This window comes from Stegostoma tigrinum, chromosome 2 (genome assembly GCF_030684315.1).
Source record: "Stegostoma tigrinum isolate sSteTig4 chromosome 2, sSteTig4.hap1, whole genome shotgun sequence".
Taxonomy (NCBI): domain Eukaryota; kingdom Metazoa; phylum Chordata; class Chondrichthyes; order Orectolobiformes; family Stegostomatidae; genus Stegostoma; species Stegostoma tigrinum.
This window is the reverse complement of record NC_081355.1, coordinates 145263781-145291684: the sequence shown is the minus strand read 5'-3', so window position 1 is coordinate 145291684 and position 27904 is coordinate 145263781. Positions and strand designations below refer to the sequence as shown.

The 27904-nt window shown below is 43.1% G+C and overlaps 1 protein-coding gene across 2 annotated transcripts in view; it reads left to right on the top strand.

Moving 5' to 3' along the window:
- LOC125460628 (actin-related protein 3B-like) overlaps nucleotides 1–27904 on the top strand; it is a 139450-nt gene that overhangs the window by 39849 nt on the left and 71697 nt on the right. For both annotated transcript variants that reach the window (XM_048548279.1, XM_059642133.1), the window contains exons 4-5: nucleotides 8560–8670; nucleotides 14916–15011. In XM_048548279.1, the coding sequence (XP_048404236.1) occupies nucleotides 8560–8670; nucleotides 14916–15011 (207 nt within the window). The remainder of the gene's footprint in view (nucleotides 1–8559; nucleotides 8671–14915; nucleotides 15012–27904) is intronic.

The window sequence follows — 27904 nt, the reverse complement described above, 5'->3', positions numbered from 1 at the left end:
GTGACAGAGGGAGTTTAATGTTTGTTGATGACTTCTCTTTGAAGAATTGCATAGAATTTACAGCACAGAAAAGACCCATATTGATTTTTAGTTACCATACCTTATTCTATAAAACCATATTGGCATACTCTGTTCTCTTTGCCCTCTCCTTTATCCAGCTTCTTACTGAATTGAAGCTGGCCCCCTGGTGCTGTGAGGCAGCAGTGCTAACCACTAGCTGTGCCACTTGTTTAACGTTCATACCTCTCTTTGTAACTTCATACCTTCCTCACAGCTTTACTTTGCTCCCTAATGTGCGTCATCAGCAAATTTAGCAGCTATCCTGTCCCATTATCCAGTGATTTATATAAATTGTAAAATTAAATTGTGACAAAGATTAGCACCGATTCCTGTGTTACACCGCTTAATACATCTTGTCCAACCAGAAGATTATTCTAAAGTGTGGTGCCCAAAACTGGTTTAATATTCAACCAGAGGCCAATTTAATGTCTTACACTAAGTCTAATGTACTTCATGTCTCAATTAATAAATCCCTGGACACTGGTTGGTTTAGTAAGCCATCTCACAAAATGTCTGAGAGATAGTAGAAACTCCCGATGCTGGAGAATCTGAGATAAAATCTGAAGAAGGGTCTTGACCCGAAACGTCAGCTTCCCTGCTCCTCTGTTGCTGCTTGGCCTGCTGTGTTCATTCAGCTCCACACCGTTTTATCTCAGACAATGTTTGACCACTTTCAATGGTTCATTTAGGTCCCCCGGCTCTTTAAAATTATTTCCTACTTTGTCCCGTCTCATCATATTCTTCCTACCGAAATGTATTTCTTTACACATTGGACTTCCTCAGCAACTGGTTTCACTCATTACACAGACTTGTCTCTGTCCTTTTGAAGTTTTTCACTACCTTGTTAGTACTGGCTGTCTGAGCTTTTTAATTTATTACCAGTGTCCTGCATTTCCCGAATGTAATCTTCCAGGAATTCTTAGATTCTGGAAACTTCCCAGAGGATTGAGAACTGCCAATGTAACATCTTTATTTGAAAAGAAAACCAATCCATGAAGCAATTTATTAAGAAAAGATCCCATGCTGTTGGAGGTAATATATTAATAGAAGACAGGGAGTTGGAATAAGGGGCGTATTTGAGGTGAGCAGCCTGTTCCTAGTGGAGTGCCACAGAGATAATTGCTGGGTCCACAAATATTTACAACATGTTAGTGACTTCTATGAGAGAAGTGAACGTAGTACAGCCAAGTTTTCAGATGCCAAAAATAAGTGAGAAGGCAAGTAGTGAGGGTGACACAGTCTGCAGAGGGATATGGACAGATTAAGTGAATGGGCAATAGCTGAGAAGATAACATCACAACATATCGGAGGAGAATTCGGCCCATTTATCTCATTGAGCACAACTGCATCATTTGATCACGGCTGATCTGTTTCTCAACCTCATACTTTTGCTCCCAGTAACCTTTTATCCCCTTACTGATCAAGAACCTATCTATCTCTGTCTTAAATACACGCAACAGCCTCCCTAACCTTCTGCAGCAATGAGTCCCAAAGAGGGAGATGATAGTCTAGTGGTATTTAGTAGTCTAGATGATAGTGTGTTGGTTCAGGGACCTAGGTAGTGTTCCAGGGACCTGGGTTCCGATCCTGCCATGGCACTTGGTGGAATTTGAATTCAATAAAAATCTGGAATTAAGAGTCCAATGATGGCCATGAATCCATTGTTGCTAGAGCCCATCTGGTTCACTGATGATCCTTTAGGGAGAGAGAGGCCACCATCCTAACCTGGTTGCTCACCTACATGTGGCTGCAGACTCAAAGCAATGTAGTTGACACTTGACTGCCGTATGGGCAATTAAGATACTGCTCTGAGGAATTCCTGCAGTGATTTCTTGGTGCTGAGACAACTGAATTCCAAGAACCTCAATAATCTTCTTTTGTGCTAGGTATGATGGAAACCGAGAGAGGGTTTTTGCCGCCAATTTCATTGACTTCAGTTTTGTTTGGGCCTCTTGACGCCACAGTCACTTAAATACAGCCGTGATACTAAGGATAACAAGGTGTGGAGCTGGATGAACACAGCAGGCCAAGTAGCATCTTAGGCCACCTCAAGCCGCTCCCACATTTCCTACCTACTAACCTCATCTCACCCCCTTGACCTGTCTGTCCTCCCTGGACTGACCTATCTCCTCCCTACTTCCCCACCTACATTCCCCTTTACTGGCTCCATCCCCGCCTCTTCAACTTGTCTGTCTCCTCTCCGCCTATCTTCTCCTCTATCCATCTTCAATCCGCCTCCCCCTCTCTTCCTATTTATTTCAGAACCCTTTTCCCCTCCCACTTTTGTGATGAAGGGTCTAGGCCCGAAACATCAGCTTTCCTGCTCCTAAGATGCTGCTTGGCCTGCTGAGTTCATCCAGCTCCACACCATGTTATCTGAGATCCTTCAGAAGTGTTTCTCACTGCGACTCCTGAAACACACACTTGCAGCAATGCGCCGGCATCTCTAGGCACTGCAACCCAGGCTACTCCAGCTCAGAGCCTCCCTCTCCCAGACCTGCAAAGGACCGCTCCTGTTTTTTATTCTTCGTAGGATCCACAACCTGAACTCACAATTCTACTCTGCTTTATTGGACACCAAAAACCGTAAGTACAGTAAACTTACTGGTGCCTGCCACCCAAAACAGCATTCCACCATCTCCGAAATCCCTAGCCATACCCAGGACCTTCCCCACAATGTACCCGCCACCATTGACCATGAGGCCACTGTCGGAGAACCCACAGATGACATCACATCTGCCACCGCTGGGAAGACCAATTCCAGGACAACGAACACCATCACTGCTGAAGCCACTGCCTCCATTTCCGAGACCAACACCACAGACACAACCATCACCGCTGCTGCCACTGCCTACCTCGCTCCGCCCACCGCCGACGCCATGCCACCCATCACAGACACGGTCACAAATCCATCCACCACCGCTGCAACTCTGCCCACCGCTGATGCCGACGAAACTCCACCCACCACCACCGCTGCAACTCTGCCCACCACTGATGCCAATTTTGCTCCGCCCACAGCCTCCACAGCCAGCAGCTACAGAGGAGACAGCAACGCTGAGCCCTGCTGAGTCTTCACCATCCCCCCAGACCTCGCTTACTGGGGACATACGGTCAGTCCTCAGTAAGGGGCTCACCTTTGTCTCCCTCCACCCACACATCAACGAATACCAGTCACGTTTGGATATTGAGCAGTTTTTCCACCGCTTCTGCCTCCATGCCTACTACTTTAACCATGAGCCTAACTGCCCCTCTACTGACTCCTTCTCCCGCATCCAACACAAGCCCTCCTCCTGGACACAACCCCCAGGCCTCCTACCCTCCCTTGATCTCTTCATCTCCCACTGCCGTCAAGACATCAATCGCCTCAAACTCCACCCCTCTCACCCACTCCAATCTCTCCCCTGCAGAACATGCAGCCCTCGGCTCCCTCCGCTCCAATCCCAACCTCCATAAAACCCGTGGATAAGGGAGGCGCGGTTGTAGTATAGCGCACTGACCTTTACATTGCTGAGGCTAGACGCCAACTTTCCGACACCACCTCCTACTGTCCCCTGGTTCCTGACCCCACCCCCAAGCACCAACCATCATCTCCCAAACCATCCACAGCCTCATTACCACAGGTGACCAACCCACCCACAGCCTCCAACCTCATTGTTCCCAAACCCCGCACCGCCCGCTTCTATCTCCTTCCCAAAATCCACAAACCTGCCTGCCCTGGTCGACCCATTGTCTCCACCTGCTCCAGCGCCACCAAACTTACCTCCACCTGTCTGGATTCCATTTTCTCCCCCTTGGTCCAGGAACTCCCATGACACCACTCACGCCCTCCGCCTCCTCCAGAACTTCCAATTCCCCGGTCCACAACTCCTCATTTTTACCATGGACGTCCAGTCCCTATAAACCTGCATTCCCCACACAGATGGCCTAAAGGCCCTCCGCTTCTTCCTGTCCCGCAGGCCCGACCAGGGCCCCTCCACTGACACCCTCATCCGCTTAGCCGAACTCGTCCTCACTCTCAACAACTTCTCTTTCATTTGGTACCATGGGTACCTGTATGAGCACAAGCTATGCCTGCCTTTTTGTAGGTTATGTGGAATAATCCCTCCTCTGCACCTACGCTGGCCCTAAACCCCACCTCTTCCTCTGTTACATTGATGACTGTATCGGCGCCGCCTCGTGCTCCCATGAGGAGTTCGAACAGTTCATCCACTTCACCAACACCTTCTACACAAACTTAAGTTCACCTGGACTGTCTGTAACACCTCCCTCACCTTCCTGGACCTCTCTGTCTCCATCTCTGGCAACCACCTAAAAACTGATATCCATTTCAAGCCCACTGACTCCCACAGCTACCTGAAATACACCTCTTCCCACCCACCTCCCTGCAAAAATGCTATCCCCTATTCCCAATTCCTTAGCCTTCGCTGCATCTGCTCCCAGGATGAGGCATTCCACTCCAGTACATCTCAGTTGTCCTCATTTTTCAAGGACCGCAACTTCCCTCCCTCGACTGTGTCTCTCGCATTTCCCACAACTCATCCATCACACTCCCTCCCCGCAATAACAACCAAAAGAGAATCCCCCTCGTCTTCACATATCGCCCCACCAACCTCCAGATCCAACACATCATCCTCCAACAATTACGCCATCTACATTCCGACCCCACCATCAAAGACATTTTTCCATCCCCTCCTTTGTCTGCTTTCCGGAGAGACCATTCTCTCCGTGACTCCTTTGGCCGCTCCACACTCCCCTCCAAACCCGCTACACCCGGCGCTTTTCCCTGCAACTGCAGGAAGTGCTACACCTGCCTCCATACCTCCTCCCTCACCCCCATCCCAGGCCCCAAGAAGACTTTACTCATCAAGGGATTCACTTGCCTCTACATCGGGGAAACCAAGCGGAGGCTTGGGGACCGCTTTGCAGAACACCTATGCTCGGTTCGCAATAAACAGCTGCACCTCCCAGTCGTGAACCATTTCATCCCCCCCTCCCATTCCTCAGACAACATGTCCATCCTGGGCCTCCTGCAGTGCACAACAATGTCACCTGAAGGTTGCAGGAACAGCAGCTCATATTCTGTTTGGGAACCCTGCAGCCGAATGGTATCAACGTGGATTTCACAAGCTTCAAAATCTCCCCTCCCCCCACCACATCCCGAAACCAGCCCAACTCGTCCCCACCTCCATAACCTGTTCTTGCTCTCACCTATCCCCTCCTCCCACAGCAGGCTATGTAGCATCTTAGGAGTAGCCACCTCAAACCATACCCCCATTTCCCACCTACTAACCTCATCCCGCCCCCTTGACCCATCCATCCTCCTTGGACTGATCTATCTCCTCCGTACCTCCCCATCTACACTCTCCTTTACTGGCTCCATCCCCGCCTCTTTAACTTGTCTGTCTCCTCTCCACCTATCTTCTCCTCTATCCATCTTCGATCGACCTCCCTCTCTCCCTATTTATTTCAGAACCCTCTTCCCCACCCCATTTTTGATGAAGGCTCTCGGCCTGAAACGTCAGCTTTCCTGCTTGGCCTGCTGTGTTCGTCCAGCTCCACACCTTGTTATCTCGGATTCTCCAACATCTGCAGTTCCTATTATCTGTGATATTAAGGATGTTCGCTCTCAACTCATCTCTGGAATTCAACACTTTTGTCTGAGTTTGAACAAAGGCTGTAATGAAGTCAGAAGCTTAGTGATCCTGGCAGAAGCTCCGGGCTGCAAGCTGAGTGGTCCTGGCAGAAAGCTCCTGGTGTAAGGGGTAACGTATTGATGTGGATAGAAGGTTGGCTTGCTAACAGAAGCAGAGAGTAGGAATAAATCGGTCTTTTTTAGGCTGACAGGGATGTCATGGATGAAGTGCAACAAGTGTGAGTGTTGGGCCTGAATTCTTTAACATTTATGTAAATTATTTGGAAGAAGGGAGCGAATGTATGGTGGCCAAATTTCCTGATAGTAGAAAGATAAGTAGGAAAACAAATTTTGAAGGATTGGTTAAGTGATTAGGCCAAGATCTAGCAAATTGAGTATAATATAGAACAGTGTAAGATTGTCCATTTTGGCAGAAGGAATAAAAAAGAAGCACATTATTTAAATGGCGAGAGGTTGCAGAGCACTGAGTTGCAGAGAAATCTTGGTTTTGTAGTGCATGCATCGCAGAAGGTTAGCATGCATATACTTCAAAGAATCAGGAAAGCTAATAGAATGTTATAGTTTATTGCAAGGAGAATTGAATGCACGAGTAAGGAGTTTATGTTCAGTTATACATGGAATTGGTGAGACCACATCTGGACTATACTGGTCAACGTATTTATGGAAGGATGTTAATAATTTGGAAACAGTTCAGATAAGATTTACTCGGCTAATGTCTAGAATATGTGGATTGCTTTATGAGGAAAGGGCAGAAATGGCTAGCACGAGGGGTCATAGTTTTAAGCTGGTTGGTGGAAAGTATAGAGGGGATGTCAGAGGCAGGTTCTTTACGCAGAGAGTTGTGAGAGCATGGAATGCGTTGCCAGCAGCAGTTGTGGAAGCAAGGTCATTGGGGTCATTTAAGAGACTGCTGGACATGTATATGGTCACAGAAATTTGAGGGTGCATACATGAGGATCAATGGTCGGCACAACATTGTGGGCTGAAGGGCCTGTTCTGTGCTGTACTGTTCTATGTTCTATGTTCTATGAAAGACGAGTCCGACCAGGCCTGACTCCTCTGGAGTTCAGAAGAGTCAGAAGTGACTTAACTGAAACATGCAAGATCCTGAAGGAACTAGACTGATTGGATGTTTTCTTCTTGTGGGACAATGTAGAACTAGGGGCCTAAGTTTAAAAATAAGGGATTGAACTTTTAAAACAGAGGTGAGGGAAAAAAAACCTAAGTGAGGGTTGGAGATAAAGTGTGGAGCTGGATGAACACAGCAGACCAAGCATCATCTTAGGAGTGCTGCTAGGCCTGCTGTGTTCATCCATCTCCATGCTTTGTTATCTCGAATCCTCCAACATCTGCAGTTCCCATTATCTCTTATCTGAGGGTTGAATGTCTTTGGAATACCTTTCCCTAAAACGCAATGGATGCAAAACCTTTAAATATTTCTAAGGCAAGGGTTAGATAGATTCTTGATGAAAGATTATTGGGGGGGTACAGGAATTTAGAGTTGTGGTTAAAATCAGATCAGCATGATCTTATTGAATGGTAGAAAAAGCTTGAAGTGTCAAGTGTCCTACTGTTGTTCCTTGACTGATATTGTATGTTTGTAGAACCCCATTTGGGTGTCATTAAGAAAACTATCGCTAAGCAAGTGCTGGGTGATAATTTTGTTTGGGGCCCTTGATGCCATACTTGTTAGGGATGAAGACCTGAGATGCCAATTGCAACTACTCTTGCTTCTCCTCTGGGATTCAGCTCTTTCATCCATGTAATAAGATCAGAAGTTGATTGGCTCTAGCATAACCCAAAGCTGGAATGAATAAAATTGGCTGAAGACTGGCATCTGTGATTCTGTGGCATTCTAGAGAGGCTGAAATGGGTCATTCATTCAGCTCTTCTGGCTGAAGATTGTTGCAATTGCTTTAGCATTTTTTTTGCATTGATGTGCTGTGCTCCCCCATCATTGTGTATGGGGATATTTGTGGAGCCTTCTCATCCAGTGACTTATTTATTCACTACAATTCACGATTGGATGAGGTAGAACTGCAAAGCTTAGACCTGATCTGTTGGTAATGGAATCTTTTAGCTCCGTTTGTTATTTGTTGCTTATGCTGTTTGGGATACAAGTGTGTACTTCACCAATTTGACCCCTCATTTTAGGTTTGTGTGGTGTTGCACCTGGCATAACCTTGTGCACTTGTGCTTGATGTATAAGCTATGAAGTTCTGGAATGTATTTGAGTACAGTTTCACTGATGCTGATGACATACCGTCCTCTGCATTAATGCTGGTAAATATGGCTGTAGCAGAAGAATTTAACTGAATTAACTGGGAGAATGTCCTGTGCCTTGCATTGTCTCTGATTTCATTTGTGGTCTCTATTCCCTTTGTTAGTAGAGTTCAGGATTCCTGAATAAAGAGAGTATATTGATAATTCTAAAAGTTGTGAATTTTCTTTTTAAGTATTAGGTGCTTGCAGTTAAAAGGTGTTGGAACAGACTCACCTCTAATCAGATGATATGAACTTTGGAACCTTCTCTTCCCTATTTCATTCTGTGCATCAATGGATATTTTTATTTTATTTATGTTCTTGTTAAGTCACAAGATTTCCAAATGAGAGATAACAAGGTGTAGAGCTGGATAAACATCAGCTTTCCTGCTCCTAAGATGCTGCTTAGTCTGCTGTGTTCATCCAGCTCTACACCTTGTTATCTTGGATTCTCCAGCATCTGCAGTTTCAATTATCTCTGATACAAGATTTCCAAATGATGTGGGAAAAGTTGCTCTTGGACTAGGTATGTATAAAAGGTGACACATTTATAGCTGACTTTGGAATTTTGTTTCTATTTCTAGTGGCCCATTCGACATGGTTTAGTTGAAGACTGGGATCTAATGGAACGATTTATGGAACATGTGATATTCAAGTATCTCCGAGCAGAACCTGAGGATCATCACTTTTTAATGGTTGTGACATTGGGTTAATTGGCAATCATAACAATTCTGTTTATTTGAAGTTGCCTGTGCTCGTGCATATGCTACATAATTTTTTATCAAACCAGTATTGCAGCTAGTACTTGAATTTCAAATACTGTTTTCTGATTAAACCTACATTGGTACAATTTGAATTAGGAATGAGCAATAAATGCTTGCCTAGCCAGTGACGCCCACATCATATGAATTAATTAAAAATAAATAAATTGTAGTAGACTAGAACCATGCAAAATATGTCTTATATATTAGTTATTTTATACTGGCACATATCTTTTATATTTGCCTCATTTTACGTGTAGATTTTACTTGCAATATAAAATCTATAGCCCAACATTTATAATAGAAACCACTTATGTAAATTTATCACCCTGTAATTACAATTCTAACCTGTGGTGGAAATGCAGTACCTCATATTTATATAAACCAGCTTTCTGGCCTGTGCTGTAAACTGTTCTTATAGAAAGTCAAGATAAAAAAATGTCATTTTAAAACCTTGAACCAATCATACCATGATAATGCAATGTGAGGCTGGATGAACACAGCAGGCCCAGCAGCATCTCAGGAGCACAAAAGCTGATGTTTCGAGCTGAGACCCTTCATCAGAGAGGGGGATGGGGTGAGGGTTCTGGAATAAATAGGGAGAGAGGGGGAGGCGGACCGAAGATGGAGAGAAAAGAAGATAGGTGAAGAGGAGAGCATAGGTAGGGGGGTTGGGAGGGGATAGGTCAGTCCAGGGAAGACGGACAGGTCAAGGAGGTGGGATGAGGTTAGTAGGTAGGAAATGGAGGTGCGGCTTGGGGTGGGAGGAAGGGATGAGTGAGAGGAAGAACAGGTTAGGGAGGCAGAGACAGGTTGGACTGGTTTTGGGATGCAGTGGGTGGAGGGGAAGAGCTGGGCTGGTTGTGTAGTGCAGTGGGGGGAGGAGACAAACTGGGCTGGTTTTGGGATGCAGTGGGGGAAGGGGAGATTTTGAAGCTGGTGAAGTCCACACTGATACCATTGGGCTGCAGAGTTCCCAAGCGGAATATGAGTTGCTGTTCCTGCAACCTTCGGGTGACATCATTGTGGCACTGCAGGAGGCCCAAGATGACATGTCATCTAAAGAATGGGAGGGGGAGTGGAAATGGTTTGTGACTGGGAGGTGCAGTTGTTTATTGCGAACTGAGCGGAGGTGTTCTGCAAAGCGGTCCCCAAGCCTCCACTTGGTTTCCCCAATGTAGAGGAAGCCACACCGGGTACAGTGGATGCAGTATACCACATTGGCAGATGTGCAGGTGAACCTCTGCTTAATGTGGAAAGTCATCTTGGGGCCTGGGATAGGGGTGAGGGAGGAGTGTGGGGGCAAGTGTAGCATTTCCTGCGGTTGCAGGGGAAGGTGCTGGGTGTGGTGGGGTTGGAGGGCAGTGTGGAGCGAAGAAGGGAGTCACGGAGAGAGTGGTCTCTCCGGAAAGCAGACGGGGTGGGGATGGAAAAATGTCTTGGGTGGTGGGGTCGGATTGTAGATGGCGGAAGTGTTGGAGGATGATGCGTTGTATCCGGAGGTTGGTGGGGTGGTGTGTGAGAATGAGAGGGATCCTCTTTGGGCGGTTGTGGCGGGGGCCAGGTGTGAGGGATGTGTTGCGGGAAATGCTGGAGACGCGGTCAAGGGCGTTCTCGACCACTGTGGGGGGAAAGTTGCGGTCCTTGAAGAACTTGGACGTCTGGGATGTGCGGGAGTGGAATGCCTCATCGTGGGAGCGGAGGTGGAGGAATTGGGAATAGGAGATGGAATTTTTGCAGGAGGGTGGGTGGGAGGAGGTGTATTCTAGGTAGCTGTGGGAGTCGGTGGGCTTGAAATGGACATCAGTTACAAGCTGGGTGCCTGAGATGGAGACTGAGAGATCCAGGAAGGTGAGGGATGTGCTGGAGATTGCCCAGGTGAACTGAAGGTTGGGGTGGAAGGTGTTGGTGAAGTGGATGAACTGTTCGAGCTCCTCTGGGGAGCAAGAGGTGGCGCCGATACAGTCATCAATGTAACGGAGGAAGAGGTGGGGTTTGGGGCCTGTGTAGGTGTGGAAGAGGAACTGTTCCACGTAACCTACAATGAGGCAGGCATAGCTGGGGCCCATGCGGGTGCCCCTGGCCACCCCCTTAGTCTGTAGGAAGCAGGAGGAATCGAAAGAGAAGTTGTTGAGGGTGAGGATGAGTTCGGCTAGGCGGATGAGGGTGTTGGTGGAGGGGGACCTGGTCGGGCCTGCGGGACAGGAAGAAGCGGAGGGCCTTGAGGCCATCTGCATGAGGAATACAGGTGTAGAGGGACTGGACGTCCATGGTGAAAATGAGGTGTTGGGGGCCAGGGATTTGGAAGTCCTGGAGGAGGTGGAGGTGGACACCACCCACGCCCTCCACCTCCTCCATTTTCGGTCCGCCTCCCCCTCTCTCCCTATTTATTCCAGAACGCTCACCCCAACCCCCTCTCTGATGAAGGGTCTAGGCCCGAAACGTCAGCTTTTGTGCTCCTGAGATGCTGCTGGGCCTGCTGTGTTCATCCAGCCTCACATTTCATTATCTTGGATTCTCCAGCATCTGCAGTTCCCATTATCACCAATCATACCATTCTGTGTATTTCTATCCCATTTACTTGATTAATTTCTGGATGTGAGTTTGCTCGCTGAGCTGGAAGGTTAGTTTTCAGACGTTTCGTCACCGTCCTAGGTAACGTCATCAGTGAGCCTCCGACGAAGCGCTTGTGTTATGTCCCGCTTTCTATTTAAATAGAAAGCGGGACATAACACCAGCGCTTCGTCGGAGGCTCACTGATGACGTTACCTAGGACGGTGACGAAACATCTGAAAACTAACCTTCCAGCTCAGCGAGCAAACTCACATCCAGAACCTCAACCTGAGCTACAAATCTTCTCAAAACTCACTTGATTAATTGCTATATCTGCTTAACCCTGTACAGCAGCTCTTGCCACAGATTCGTTCGACCTCTGACAAAGACAGGAAGATGCAGAATTTAGAATACTATGTGTGATTGGTCTCTTGACAGGTGTTACCATACCCAGTACATTAAGAATAAGGACTTAGAACTGTATGCAAGGAGAAGCTGGTTTAAAGAGAGAGAGGGGAAAAGTTGGTCAAAAAATTCACCAGAAGAGTGTTACAAAATCTTTTCCATGTCCTTGCTTGTGACGTTTGCCAAACTTTGACTAAATTTTGAAGACCATAAAATAAGCATTTAAATAATCTGGATTCCTGGAAGTGCTGGTAATAATCCATTTAACTTCAGTTTTCAGTGCATGGTTTTATTTGAGTGTGAAATAGTTTGCAGCTAAAGTTTATACAGAATGCAGTTTTCCCATTAAGTATTATAACTGGCATGAAATGTCTTGTCAGTTTTTGAAAATTGACTTGGGCCAAATGCAAAGAGGACAATGATGATGTGAACTGATAATTACTATCAGCTGTTATTTTCTGTCTTCCTGGCAATGAGGAAATTGACTGTTGTGTGGGTTAGAGAATTGGTTTATATGTTTAGCATGAGAGAAGTAAGGAATTAAATAAAGACAAAAAGATAATTGAAAATATTAAAACTAATGGAGATATATAAATATACAAGGCAGTAATTATGTGCTGTCGCAGTAAAAGATGCACATGATGATATTTGGCTCTAAAATATTTATTACAATAGGTGATAATAACTTAGTTGGTGTGCTTATGCTTGTATGGTATTATGCATCTCTGTTCCAGATTTAACAATGGGCTGATTTTATTGCTTAAAAGTTGTATTTTGGCAGGAATGAGGATTTGCAAATTTAATTTCTCTATTTATATGATAGATGTAAAATATAGAAATCGTGCCTAGAAAGAGTTCATAGACTTTTGCTTTTGGAAAGAAAAGAATGTATACATCCTGGCACATCTTCTCTTTCAAACAGAATTATGATGAACCTATCTGAAATTTTTAAAAGAAATTATGAGTGTAACTACAAGAAAACAATGATGATTTTATTTGATATCAAACCTTCCAAATATTTGTCAATTGTGCATATAAATCAGAAATTCCTTCACTTGAATTACGTTTCAGCATAATCCTGTCTATTCCCTGAGCCACATTGGCTTCACCTGTTCAACTGTTAGCAACTTGCACTTAAACTTTTAAATATGAGAGCTGTTATCACCACACAGATCAGAAATAAAGTTCAAGAATGTTGCATGTTTTCCATTTAACTCTAACATTGATAATTTTCCAACAATAAAAGCAGTATAAAAGGAAACCAGTACTAGCTTGTCTGTAACTTTGAAACTTACTTGATAATACAGTTGGCTGTCAGGAAACAGAGAAAAGCAAAGCAGATGCTGAAAATCTAAAACAAAAAGCTGGTTAACTTGCAGAGCAGATCAGTAAATACCTTAAAAGAATCAGTCGTTCTGAAAGAAGAGTTGAATCTGAAAGGGTCTAGGCCCAAAACGTCAGCTTTTGTGCTCCTAAGGTGCTGCTTGGCCTGCTGTGTTCATCCAGCTCCACACTTTGTTATCTATGTTGCATTGAACTTTGTCTTTGCTTATTTTATATTTTCTGCATTAATCCCATTGGTGGCTTTTTTAAAAAAAGTGTGTAGTCAAAGGGAAGAAGCCCAGGTCCATCCAGAAGTTAAGGAGGAAATACCAGATAAATTTGGAGTGAGTGATTTAATTTGCACCTAATTTGCAGCCATATGACACTCTTTGATTTCTATTTTCTAACAATTCTTGTCACTTACTCCTCTCCAATTTCCATTGTTCTACTATTGGTGGTTGTGCCATCAGCAGCCTTAGCTCTAAAGTCTGGAAATGCCTCTCTACACTCTCTATTCACGTCTACCATATAATCGCATTACTGTCGTAAACCTCCTTTGTTAACTTAAAACAAAAACTCAATCGAATTACTAAAACACATTTTGCTCTTAAATCCATGTGACTTTCCTTAATTAATTCAGCCTTGTTCAAGTGTTTTTTTTATAGTATCAGATTATTTCTCTGAAATTTTCCCCTGACTGATGTTAAACTCATTGGACCTGCTGGGCATATCCTTTAACTTTTTTTATAAAGGCTACAATTTTCCAGTAAATAAAAACCAAAAGAACTGTGCATGCTGTAAATCAGGAGCAAAAACAGAAGTTGCTGGAAAAGCTCAGCAGGTCTAGCAGCATCTGTGAAGAAAAATCAGAGTTAACGTTTCAGGTCTGGTGACTTCCGAGGAAGGGTCACCAGACCAGAAACATTAACTCTGATTTTTCTTCACAGATGCTGCCAGACCTGCTGAGCTTTTCCAGCAACTTCTGTTTTTGTTACAATGTTCCAGTCCTCTGTAACAATGAAGGAATACAATGCCTCCACAAATTCCACCCTTGCTTTCAATGTCCTCGGATGCAACTCAAGCTGTTCTGATGGCTTATTAGTGTTAAGTACGGATCTACTTGTTTATCAATCGAGTGCCTGAACTGCCTTTCCTGTGACTGCAACTTTGGCAGCATCTTCTGGTTCTTTGGCCAACTGTCATAATCTATTTTGATGGACATGAATGCTAAATATTGTTAACACTCTTGTAAAACTCCTTTAGACATTTTACTCCGTTAAAGACATAACTTGAAGGTATGTTTTTAATTAAATCCTTTAGATTTTAGGAGAATGAAAGGGAGAAGAAATTAAGAAGCTTCAGTTTTGAAGCTTTGTAAAATTAATTAATTGGCCTTTATTTAGCTTATAGAGATGTAAGCAGGGCAGATGGTGTAGGGAACATCATTATGAGGCTTAGAAGGAATGAAAGGAAAATTCAGAGGAGCTTCTTGGTGCTTTGATTTTTATTTTTCTGTTTGTACGTGCAAGAAGTGTGCCAGAAATGCCTTCCCAAACGTTGGAGAAATGTTCAAATCTAAGACAAAGTTGGGAATATCGTTTGTAGAAAAGAGAAGTGATTTGTCTTAAACAGAAAGAGGCATCTTTGGCAGTGAAAGAAATGTGGGCTGTATCTGAGGCCAGAGAATATAATGAGGTTATGAATATAAATGGATGAAGAACTGAATGTGGAATCATCAAAAGAGAGTGAAACAACTCTTTGGAGATATTTCAGTCTTTGAAGCTGGGGCCAGGGGAGAGGGTGGTTTATATTTAAACATGAAGAGGGTGAAGGCAACAGAATTTTCCTTTAATGGTTGCATTTAATTTTTCATAAAACTAATTGCAGTCTTGTTGCAGACAGAGCCACCACTCAATACACCAGAAAATCGAGAGTACCTTGCAGAGATCATGTTCGAATCCTTTAATGTTCCAGGTCTTTACATTGCAGTCCAGGTAAGAAGCTTGCAAATAGCAGAAGTTGCTTAGCATTTCAGTGGGATGCAGTGAATGGCAGGGTGTGTTACAGTAACAATATGGGTTCCAATTTAGACCTTTTTCCTCACCCATTGGATTTTTAATCTTTGCCATGCTATTGGAGACAAGAATTGGAATGTAATCCTCATTCAAATTTCCTCTTATCTTCTGATGCTTGGAAACTATGCAGCGTTGGAGACATAGATAGTAGGAACTGCTGATGCTGGAGAACCTGAGATAAGATGGTGTGAAGCTGCTTGTCTTCCAGTCCACACGTGAAACATGTGAACAGTTTTTGTTTAGCTTCTTTTCCTGAAGCAACGATATATGAGGTGGGGCGGGGGGTGGTGGGGGGTAAGAAAGGAAAAACATTCTGAAATTCTGGAGGTACATTCCATTACAATGTATCTTGCAATATTCAGTCAAATTTGCCTTGTAATAGAGTGATAGTTTGTCCTTCTCCAATACTTGTTATAGGTCAGAAGTTAAGTTTTATAAGCTTTGACAGGCTAAATGGGTTTCTTGGTGTGCTTATTTACATAACATCAAGTTGACTTCAAATTTAGAGTTATCACATTTTTCAATGTCACTGAAGTAAGCCAAAAGAAATTCGTAGTGAGATGGTCCAGCAAAAGTTTGCATTTGTATTGTTATTATGAGCCGTATTTATTTCCGCATAACTGAAGGGACTATTTTCATATGCTTCTCCAATTTGAGTATTCAGCTGAAATGGATATATTGGACAAAGTAAAGAAAGAATTACTTGGATTGTGGTTGAAAAATCCCATCATTGCCCCTTTTCTCTCTCCTCCTCTTTCATGCAAGGCTTACGTTGCTCTTTATATTTGCATTTTCTATGTTGAAAGATGATAACCACTATATCCCATTCTTAGCAGAGTAGAAATGATTTGTTTGAAATGGCTAAAGTGTGAAGAATAGCATGACTTCAAACATGTATCAGACTTCTTTTTGTTTTATTTTATTAATTTAAAATAGAATTTAATGTGAGGAACATGGAAACAGAATTGATTCAACTTAAGGAAAACGGAATTGTTGTACAGATTTTTCATGAGTTTAGAAGAATAAGAGGTTACTTCATTGAAGCGCATAAAGGACTTGATAGAGTCGATGCAACAATGATGTTTGCTCTGGCTGTGGAGTCTAGAACCAGGGGACGCATCTCTGAATAAGATATAGACCATTTAGGACTGAGATGAGGAAGAATTTCTTCAGTCATGATGGTGTATCTTTGGAATTCTTAACTCCCAGATGGCTGTGTTGGCTCAGCCATTGAGTATTTTCAACACAGAAATTAATGAATTTCAAGATATTAAAGATGCCAAGTGATTTAGAGACAATGCAAGAAAATAACATTACAATAGAAGATTAGTCAGGATTAAATTGAAAGGCAGAGTTGGCTCAATGGGCTGAATGGCCTAGTCCTGCTCCGACATTCCTAAAAGATCAAGACTAGTTTGAATTATGTAGTGGAGACTTTCCAGCCGCTTTCATGTTTCTTGGTGGAGTGGCATTCACATTTTTTACAAGGGATTTCTATTTTTTGATTGCTTGAGAATTAGAAATGAGAATGGCAATTAACCAATTTAGTGATTCCATCTGTAACCATGGAAACAGAAATGCAGGAAACTGGTGCAGTTACACAGAAAAAGTACTTCCACATCTTTCTAATTTAGTAGCTTTTTCTTGCAATATCTTTATTAAAGAAAACTCTAAGGATTGAATTTTATTCTTAAGAGAGAGGGCTTGAATTTGTCAATTTCCAAGTCTTACTAGAGTTCACAAGGTTCAAAAATTCAGTTTGTTCTTGCCAAGAGAGTATATGGATGCTACCGTGTGAGATAATTGAGGCAAATAGCTTAGATTTATGTAAAAAGAACAGGTGGGGTGGGAGCATGGAATAGAAAGATTATGGTGATGGGGTTAGTTGAAGAGAGAGTGGATGTATGTTTGGAGCATTTGACAGATCAGGAAACAGGAGCAATCACTAAATCGTTATGCTGAGAAATTAATGTACAAAATAAGGTGAAACCTTGTGTTTTTAATTTAATGGTCAAATTAAAGTCAATATGAATAATATATTTCACAGTGAATACAACAAAGTTATTATTGGGATGTAGTCTGGACCATGTACCCATTGAGCATTGAAAATGTACTTTAAATGAATGGCTTTATCACCCTTAAGAAAAAAACACCATCCTGTGAGTGATGAGTTTTTATCCATTTGACTGTATGAGCGTACAAAATAGGAGTCATTCAGTTTCTCAAGCCCGCTTTGTCGTTTAATAAGACGAAGGTTGATCTGCTTTTAACTGAAGTTCCTCATTCCTATCTACCCTTGATAACTTTTGACTCCCTTGCATAACAAGAATCTATCTGCCACTGCCTTTTACAGTATTTACTGATCTCACTTCCACTGCTCCGACGCCGGGAGTTCTGAAGTTGCAGAACCCTGAGAGAAAAAGATTCCACTCATCTACAGGCTACTAGACTAGGTGCGATTGAGGTTCACACGGAAGAGGTATTAGAAATCTTTCAGAAGGTGAAGATAGATAAGTCCCCTGGGCCGGATGGGATTTATCCTCAGATCCTCTGGGAAGCCATGGGAGGAGATTGCCGAGCCTTTGGCATTGATCTTTAACTCGTCATTGTCTACAGGAATAATGCCAGATGACTGGAGGATAGCAAAAGTGGATGCCCTGTTCAAGAAGGGGAGTAGAGACAAGCCTGGTAATTATAGACCAGTGAGCCTTACCTCAGTTGTTGGTAAAGTGTTGGAAAAGGTTATAAGGGATAGGATTTATAATCATCTAGAAAAGAATAAATTGATTAGGGATAGTCAGCACGGTTTTGTGAAGGGAAGGTCGTGCCTCACAAACCTTATTGAATTCTTTGAGAAGGTGACCAAACAGGTAGATGAGAGTAAACCGGTTGATGTGGTGTATATGGATTTCAGCAAGGCGTTCGATAAGATTCCCCACAATAGGCTATTGTACAAAATGCAGAGGAATGGAATTGTGGGAGATATAGCAGTTTGGATCAGAAATTGGCTTGCTGAAAGAAGACAGAGGGTGGTAGTTGATGGAAAATGTTCATCCTGGAGACCAGTTACTAGTGGTGTACCGCAAGGGTCGGCGTTGGGTCCACTGCTGTTTGTCATTTTTATAAATGACCTGGATGAGGGCGTAGAAGGATGGGTTAGTAAATTTGCAGACGACACTAAGGTCGGTGGAGTTGTGGATAGTGACGAAGGATGCTGTAGGTTGCAGAGAGACATAGATAAGCTGCAGAGCTGGGCTGAGAGGTGGCAAGTGGAGTTTAATGCAGACAAGTGTGAGGTGATGCACTTTGGTAGGAGTAACCGGAAGGCAAAGTACAGGGCTAATGTTAAGATTCTTAGCAGTGTATATGAACAGAGAGATCTCGGTGTCCATGTACACAGATCCTTGAAAGTTGCCACCCAGGTTGACAGGGCTGTTAAGAAGGCGTACAGTGTTTTAGCTTTTATTAATAGAGGGATCAAGTTCTGGAACCAAGAGGTTATGGTGAAGCTGTACAAAACTCTGGTGTGGCCGCACTTGGAGTATTGTGTACAGTTCTGGTCACCGCATTATAAGAAGGATGTGGAAGCTTTGGAAAGGGTGCAGAGGAGATTTACTAGGATGTTGCCTGGTATGGAGGGAAGGTCTTATGAGGAAAGTCTGAGCGACTTGAGGCTGTTTTCGTTAGAGAGAAGAAGGTTGAGAGGTGACTTAATTGAAACATATAAAATAATCAGAGGGTTAGATAGGGTGGATAGGGAGAGCCTTTTTCCTAGGATGGTGACAGCGAGCACGAGGGGGCATAGCTTTAAACTGAGAGGTGAAAGATATAGGACGGATGTCAGAGGTAGTTTCTTTACTCAGAGAGTAGTAAGGGAATGGAACGCTTTGCCTGCAACGGTAGTAGATTCGCCAACTTTAGGTACATTTAAGTCGTCATTGAACAAGCATATGGACGTACATGGAATAGTGTAGGTTAGATGGGCTTGAGATCGGTATGACAGGTCGGCACAACATCGAGGGCCGAAGGGCCTGTACTGTGCTGTAATGTTCTGTGTTCTATGTTCTATCTCTGTCTTTAAGGCGCAACCCCTAATTTGAAGGCTGAGTTTCCTGACACACCTGGAAAGTTCACATTGTTCATCCAGAAGGGTCTGTGTATGTACACTTTGTGAAAACACTCTGCTAGTAAAAGACATAGCAGTGCCCACATAAACATCATAAATAGAAGTGAAAGGGATGGAATGACATCGCCAGCAGTGCTGTCAGGGGAACTGTGCATGTGTGTTTTGCCCATGTGTACTGAGAACTATTTGGGATTGTCAGCAGACATTTTCTAATTTGAAACCATGCACCCTAGTCTGGATTTATTCACAAGAGGAAACGCATTTTCCATGTCAGTCTTGTCAAGACTATTCAGGTTCTTATACACTTCAAATAAGTTAGCCCTCATTCTTCCACACTCCAGTGAAAACGAGCCCAAGCTATCCTATCTGCCCTCACAAGACAACTCACTCTTACCAGGTGTTAACATTGTGTACTAGGCTCACCCATCTTAAATTGCATCAATGACTCCATCATTTAGCTCCATCATAAGGCCAGAAGTGGGGATGTGCCGTGTTAGATATTCAGCACCATTTGCATGTCCTCAGAAACTGAAGCAGTTCAGATACAGATGCTGCAAGACCGGGACAATAGGCAAGCTTAGGCTAAATGACAAGTAATGTTTATGCCAGTCAAGTGCCAGGCAATGACCATTTCCAACAAAAGAGAATCTAACCACTGCCCCTTGAAAATCAGTGGTAGTACCATTACAGAATACTCCACTGTCAGCATCCCTGGGGTTACCATTGACTATAAATTGAACTAGACTAGCTATGTAAGTACTGTGGCTGCAAGAGCAGGTCAGATGCCAGGAATCCTGCAGTGAGTAACTCATCTACTAACTCCCCACTGCTTGTCCATTATCTACAAAGTGCAAGTCAGAAATAAGGTGGAATACCGTCCTTTTGCCTGGATGAGTGCGGCTCCAATAACACGCAAGATGCTTGACTCAATCCAGGACTAAGCAGCCCACTTGATTGGCACTACATCCACAAACATTCACTGTCTCCAATACTGATACACAATAGCAGTAGTGTGTACCATCCACATGATGCACTGCACCAGTTCTATTTATTGACCAGAAACTCAACTAGACTTGACACATAATTGCCACATGCCACAATAGATACAAAAGAAGGTCAGAGGCTCGGCATACTACGAGTATCTCACCTCCTGACTCCCCAAAGCCTGCCTATTATCTTGGGGGAGGTGATGGCCTAGTTGTTTTATCACTGGATTGTTAATACAGACACTTAGGTAATTTTTATGAGGACCTGGGCTTGAATTCTGCCACAGCAGATGGTGGAATTTGAATTCAGTGAAAATTGGAATTAAGAGTCTAATGATGACCATGAATCCATCGTTGACTGTTGAAAAAAAATCCATCTGGTTTCCTAGTGTTCTGAGGGAAGAAAGCTGTCATCCTGTGGGTCTGGCCCACATGTGACTCCATACCTACATCAATATTATTGAGTCATAACTGCCCTCTAGGCAATTAGGGATGGGCAATAAATGCTGGCTTAGCCAACAACACCCTCATCCCATGAATGACTATAAAAAATACAAATATTCATTCAATACCATCATCACATTTCCAGGCAGTGCATTCCCTACCCCGGCTACACTGTTTCTGAAGAAGCTTTATCTCACATCACCCTTGCATGGTTTGGTCATGACTTTAAATCTTGTGGCCTCTTTTTTCAATGAGCAGGAACACTTCTCTCTATCTACTCTATCCAGCCCAAATCCTCAGTCATATTTCCTCTCAGCCTTTTTCTGTCCAAGGTGAACAGTCCCAACTTTTCATTTTATCCTCATACCTGAAATTTTTCATTTCGGGAACCATTCTTGTAAATCCCTTCTGCCCTCTGTCCAATGCACTCATGTCTATCTTGTAGTGTGTTACCTTTACACAATACCCCAATTGAGGCCAAACAAGTGTCTTTGTATAAGTTTAACATCCCCCCCTTGCTCACCTTCCTCCCTAACAAAATTGAGGGTGTACCTACAGAAAGTGGACTGCAGTGGTTCAAGAAGGCATCTCACCACCACCTTCTCAGGACTAGTCATTGCAGGTAAATGATTGCAGTAAATGTTGGCAAAGCCAGTGAAGTCCACATTCCTATGAATAAATTAAAAAAACCCTCTGCTCCAAACCTCCCGCATTGCATTTAAAACCTTCCTTAAATAAAGTGACCACAGCTGCATACAGAATTCAAGATGTGGTCTCACCAATAATCAACATAACTGAATGTTAATGTTCAATTCCTGCTATGATGAAGAATTGAATCTCATTAACTGCCTTAATTACCTGCTGTACCTGCGTACTAACTTTTTCTGACTTGTGCATTAGAACAACTAAAACCCTCTGCACCTCAGAAATCTCTATCTTTCTCCATTTAAGAAATACTCTGCTTTTTCATTCTTCAGGCCAAAGTTAACAAATTTACACTTCTTTCCCCACTTATACTCTCTCTGTCAGATTTTTGCCCATTCACTCAATCTATCACTATTAGTCTGCAAATTCCTTAAGTTTTCTTCACCACAAACTTTCCTTCCTATTTTGGTATCATGTGCGAATTTAGTTGCCACCCCTTCATCTATATCATTGATGTAAATTATAAAAAGGCTCCAGCACAGAACCCTGTGGAACTCCACTTTTCACATCCTACCAACTAGCTTCCTGTAATTCTTGAATATTATCTACCTCACCAATATTCAGGACCCAGGTCTTGTCATGTTTTGAACCATTTTGGATAACAAGAATACCTACGTCAGGCTCTTAGTTATTAGCTACAACTCCACCTTCAACACCATAATTCCAAACAAACTCATCTCCAAACGCTGAGATCCCCCCTTTGTAACTGGATCCTCGACTTCCTGACCCTAGACCACAATTGATAAGAATGGGCGACAAAACCTCCTCCATGATAATCCTCAATGATGGTACTCTGCAAGGCTGCGTACTCAAGCCCCTACTATACTCCTATACACTCACATCTGTGTAGCCAAATTCTGCCTCGGCTCCATTTACAAGTTTGCTGAGGACACCACAGTTGTAGCCTGGATCTCAAACAATGATGAGACAGAGTAGAAAAAAGAGATTCAGAGCTTAGCAATATTGTGTTAAGACACCAATCTGTCCAGCAACATTAGTAAAATGAAGCAGTTGGTCATTGACTTCAGGAAGTTGAGTAGAGGACTCAATGCTATCAGAATCAACGGTGCTGAGGTGGATATGGTCGACAACGTCTTGTTCCTTGGAGTGGTGATCACCAACAATCTGTTCTGGTCGACCCACTTTGGCACGATGGTCAAGAAAGCCCAACAATGCCTCTACTCCCTCAGGACACTTAGGAAATTCAGCACTCTTATGAATTTTTACAGGTGCACCATGGAAAGCATCCTGTCTGGATGCAAGATAACAAGGTGTGAAGCTGGATGAACACAGCAGGCCAAGCTGCATCTTAGGGGCACAAAAGCTGACGTTTCAGGCCTAGAAAGGTTCTAGGCCTGAAATGTCAGCTTTTGTGCTCCTAAGATGCTGCTTGGCCTGCTGTGTTCATCCAGCTTCATACTTTGTTATCTTGGATTCGCCAGCATCTGCAATTCCCATCATCTCTGTCTGGATGCATCACAGCACGGTATAGCATGTGCCCTTCCCAAGACCACAAGAAGCAACTGATAATAGTGAGCGTAGTCCAGACCATTACGCAAACCAGCCTCCCATCCATTGACTCCATCTATACTTCCTGCTGCCTCAGGAGAGCAATCAACATAATCAACGACCTCTTCCATCCTAGTTATACTCTTTTCCAACCTCTTTAATCAGGCAGAAGATACAAAAGTTTGAATACACGTATGAACAGATTCAAGAACAGCTTCTTCCCTGCTGTTATCAGACTTTTGAACAGACCTCTGAAATGTTAATGTTGATCTCGCTTCCTCAATCTATACCTTCTCTGTGGCTGTAACACTATTCTGCACTCTGTTCTGCAATCTGATGCACTTTGTGTGGTATGATTAGTTTATTTACTTTTTATGAATGTGATATGCATATATTGTTTTCATTTTTCAGGTTCTCTCTACTCTTTGATATGCCATATTTTTCTATTTTTGATCTTTTGCTCCATTATTTAGTTTGAAGACTTTTCCACTTCACTGTGTTCATGTAGTTTACAAGAACTCTGGCCCCCACACAGTTCAGGTGTAGGCCAACACATCCTACTTTTTCAGTCTTTAAAGCACTTTTTAAAAAAAATTATTCAGAGGATATGGACATTAGTGGTCAGACCACTATTTATTGCCCATCCCTAATTCCCTGTGGGCAGTTGAGAGTCAGCCACATTTTTTGTGGATCTGGAGTCACATGTAGGCCACACCACATGGCAAAATTAGTGATTTAGATTTAAAGTACATTAGTGAACCAGATGGGTTTTTTCTGGAAATTGGCAACAGTTTTGTGGTCATCATTAGACTCTTCATCCCGGATGTTTATTGAATTCAAATTCCACCATCTGTCATTGTGGCATTTGAACCTGGATCCCCAAAACATTAACTGGGTGTCTGTATTAATAGTCTAATGGTAATAACACTAGGCCATCACATCTCCGTGTTCATCTCTTTAATGTAATGTATTCTAAACAAATTCATACATTACTCAAATAATATCCCTGAGATTATAATCTTTTGTGTTTCTGCTTTTCAATTTAATGCTAGCTCCTCATACTTTCTAGGCATATCCTCATTTTTCCTGTTTCTGCCTATGTCATTGATGACTACATAGATCATTGTTACTGGATTCTCCTTCTTGCATGTTTCACACCCTGCCATTGGGCAAGCAACACATCTAACTGGACTCTTGCTCTTTGCTCCAGAGAACAATGTCAGTCCTCCTCACTCTACTATCACCTACTACCATGACATTCTTGTTACTCTCGTTAGTTAAATGGCTTCCTATACCACAGCACCACGGTGCCTTGTTCAGTTTACCTTCCACCCTGCAGCTGCAACTCTCATCCAAAGCTGAGGAAACCTACAAGCTGAGTAAACTTATTAGACAATTTCAGAGATAACGAAGTGTGGAGCTGGATGAACACAGCAGACCAAGCAGAATCTTAGGAGCATAAAAGCTGATGTTTCGGGCCTCGACCCTTCCTGCACTGCTGTCCTCTGGGACGCCTAACCTGACTCATTCAATGTGACACCCCCCTGTCCCTGACTACTAGCCAAATTAGAAGATCCTATCGTAAGTGGTGTGACTGCCTTTTCATACAAAGAATCCAGGTAACGTTCCCTTCCCCAATGCATTGTAGCGTCCTTAGTTCAACCTCCTGTTCAAACTCTGAGCCAAAGCTGCTTGAATTTAAAACACTTATTGCATTAGTCTTTGCCCTAGATCACAGTGGTATTCAGGAGTTCTCACATGTTGCAACTTTGTTCTGCCATCCTTAATGAGTTTAAATGAATTGCACAATTATATTATTCACTTACTTACGTTGTTTTCAATTTACTTTGTTATATAGATCACAGATTTGTGTAGCATTTAAAATTTCTGAATCAAACTGATCTTAAGCACTCAGTAGATACTAGCAGAAGGGTTATCTCTTTTTCCTGTAGTAGAACACAAACCAATTCCTGTAGGATGAGAAGGGTAGAAAATCAAAAAGAAGCTGACATCTTCCTCACTTCAACAGAGCCCCTGCTTGCCAAACTCTCTGCTTTGCTCTCAGGTTTCTTAGCAACAGTCTTTTTAAGATATTGGTCCAAAAATTACTCTGATGGCTTCAGAAACATTCTGGATGTCATGATGGTCAAGATAATAGGCGATTGAAGCAGAATTGGGCTATTCGGCCCTTCAGGTTTGCTCCGCCATTCAGTGAAATCATGGTTGTTATGATTATCCTCAAATCTACCTACCTCCCTTTCCCCATAATTCTTGATTTCTGTACTGATTATAAATCTGTCTATCTCAGCCAGCACCCTCTGGCTATTTCCTCCTTTGTTTCATTCAACTCTCTGGTATACCATTCATCTGGCCCTCGATACTTATCTGCTCTTAAGCCTGCCATACGCATAGAGCCTCAACTCTGTCTATGCTGATTTCTTTCAGTATATTACAGTTTTTCTCCCTGATTTCGATACTCGCATTGTCGTCTGTGGTGAACACCTATGCAAAGTATCATTTCAAATCCTGTCTACATTTTCAGACTCCACAAACAATAATTATTTGTGGACCTTTCATAGTTACCCTTTTAGTCTTCAGGTACTTGAAGAGTAACTTAGGGTTTCCTTTATTTTACCTACCATTATTCTTTCTTGACCCCTTTTTGCACTTCTGATTTTCTTTTTAAGTTATCCCTTGCTCATTCCGTACTCTTTCTAGGGCTCCTGCTATTTTGAGACATCTGTATTGGCATGAAGCCTCCTTTTTTCTCTTCATCCAATAACTGTACATCGCTTGACATCCAGGATTTGTTGCTCTCACCCACTATCCTTGTTGGAATATGATGGCCCTGTTCTCTTGCTATTCCCTTCCTGAGTGCATCTATTGCTTGGACACAGACTTACCGAAAACTATCTTCTTCCAGTACACTTTGGCCAAATCATACAGTAAACAGGGGAAGGCCAGTTTTGACCTCTGATTTCAGGCCAAATCTTGTCCTTTTCTGTAACAATTTTGAACCTATTAGCATTATGATCATTGTCTGCAAAGTGCCTCCCCAGTATTAGTTCAAAAACTTCCCCAGATTCATTATTTAAAATTAACTCTACGACTGCTTCCCCTTCAACCTCCAGTTAATTTGGGGAATTAGAAATCCCCTATTTCTATATCTTAATAGTTTTAAACTGCTCAGAAATTTGTCTACACTTCTATTCTTCTATCTCTCTCGGACTCTTAAGGGCCTATTGCATTGTGATTTCTCGTTTTTGATTTTTGCGTTCTACTCATTTAGCTTCCTTTGAAGAGTCTTCTAAGATGACGAAAAGATTAGTTTGAACGAAAAAGGAAGCACATGTAAGGTTTGGGAAACTGAAATCAGACAAGGCCCTTGAGGAATATAAGGAAAACAAGAAAGAACTTTAACAAAGAATTAGGAGGGGTAAATGAGGCCATGAAGTATCCGAAACTAGTACGATTAAGTAGAATCCCAAGGCATTTGATATGTATGTTAGAAGCAGGAGGATGACAAGGGAAAGGGTAAATCCGTCTGCTTGGCCTGCTGTGTTCAATGGTGCTTGGCCAGCTGTGTTCATCCAGCTCCACACTTTGTTATCAAGGAATTTATGCGTGAAGCCAGAGGAAGTGGCTGAGATCCTTAATGAGTACTTTTCATAGATATTCACCAAGGAGAAGAATGTGGATGCTGGTAAGATTAGAGAGGGGCAGTTTTATATTCTAGGGCAACCTGAGTTTAAAAAAAGAGTTGTTTGGTGTCTTATAAAACATTAAGGTAGTTAATTCCTCGGGTTTGATATGATCTATCCAAGGATCCTGAAGGAGGCAAGGGAGGAGACTACCTGGGCCTTGGTGGACATCTTGGTTTCCTCTTCCGCCACAGGCGAGGTCCCAGAAGACTGGGGAATAACTAATATTATTCTTTTGTTTAAGAAGGGCAACAGGATAATTCAGGAAATTATAGGCCAGCAAACCTAACAATCAGTGATTGGGAAATTACTGAAGAAGATTCTTAGGGACAAGGTTTACTTGCATTTGGAAAAACAAAACAGATTTACTCCACAAGTATTAGTGCTAGGACCTCTGTTGTTTGTAATATATGTAAATAATTTGGATGAAAATTAGGTGGTTTGATTAGTGAGTTTGCAGATGACATGGTAATTAGTGGAAAAGTGGACAGTGTGGAAGGCTGTTAAAGGATTCATCAAGATATAGGTCAGTTGAAAAGTTGATTGGAGAAATGCTGGATGGACAAATGTGTGTGATGCATTTTGGAGGTCAACTGCAAGAGGAATGTATATGTAAATGGCAGGTCCCTGAGAAGTATTGTGTATAGAAAGATCTAGGGGTGAAGTCTATAGCTCCCTGAAAGTGGAAACATGTGGATAAGATTGTAAAGAAGTTGTACGCCTCTGCCTTCATTGGCAAGGGCATTGAGAAATAAAGTTGGCAGTTATGTTGCAGCAGTATGAAACTTCAGGAAGAATGAGGATGCTTGAGAGAGGGTGCAAAAGAATTTTAACAGGATGTTAGATAATAAAATGTGAGGCTGGATGAACACAGCAGGCCAAGCAGCATCTCAGGAGCACAAAAGCTGACGTTTCGGGTCTAGACCCTTCATCAGAGAGGGGGATGGGGAGAGGGAACTGGAATAAATAGGGAGAGAGGGGGAGGCGGACCGAAGATGGAGAGAAAAGAAGATAGGTGGAGAGGGTGTAGGTGGGGAGGTAGGGAGGGGATAGGTTAGTCCAGGGAAGACGGACAGGTCAAGGAGGTGGGATGAGGTTAGTAGGTAGGAGATGGGGGTGCGGCTTGGGGTGGGAGGAAGGGATGGGTGGGAGGAAGAACAGGTTAGGGAGGCAGAGACAGGTTGGACTGGTTTTGGGATGCAGTGCGTGGAGGGGAAGAGCTGGGCTGGTTGTGTGGTGCAGTGGGGGGAGGGGATGAACTGGGCTGGTTAGGGATGCGGTGGGGGAAGGGGAGATTTTGAAGCTGGTGAAGCCCACATTGATGCCATTAGGCTGCAGGGT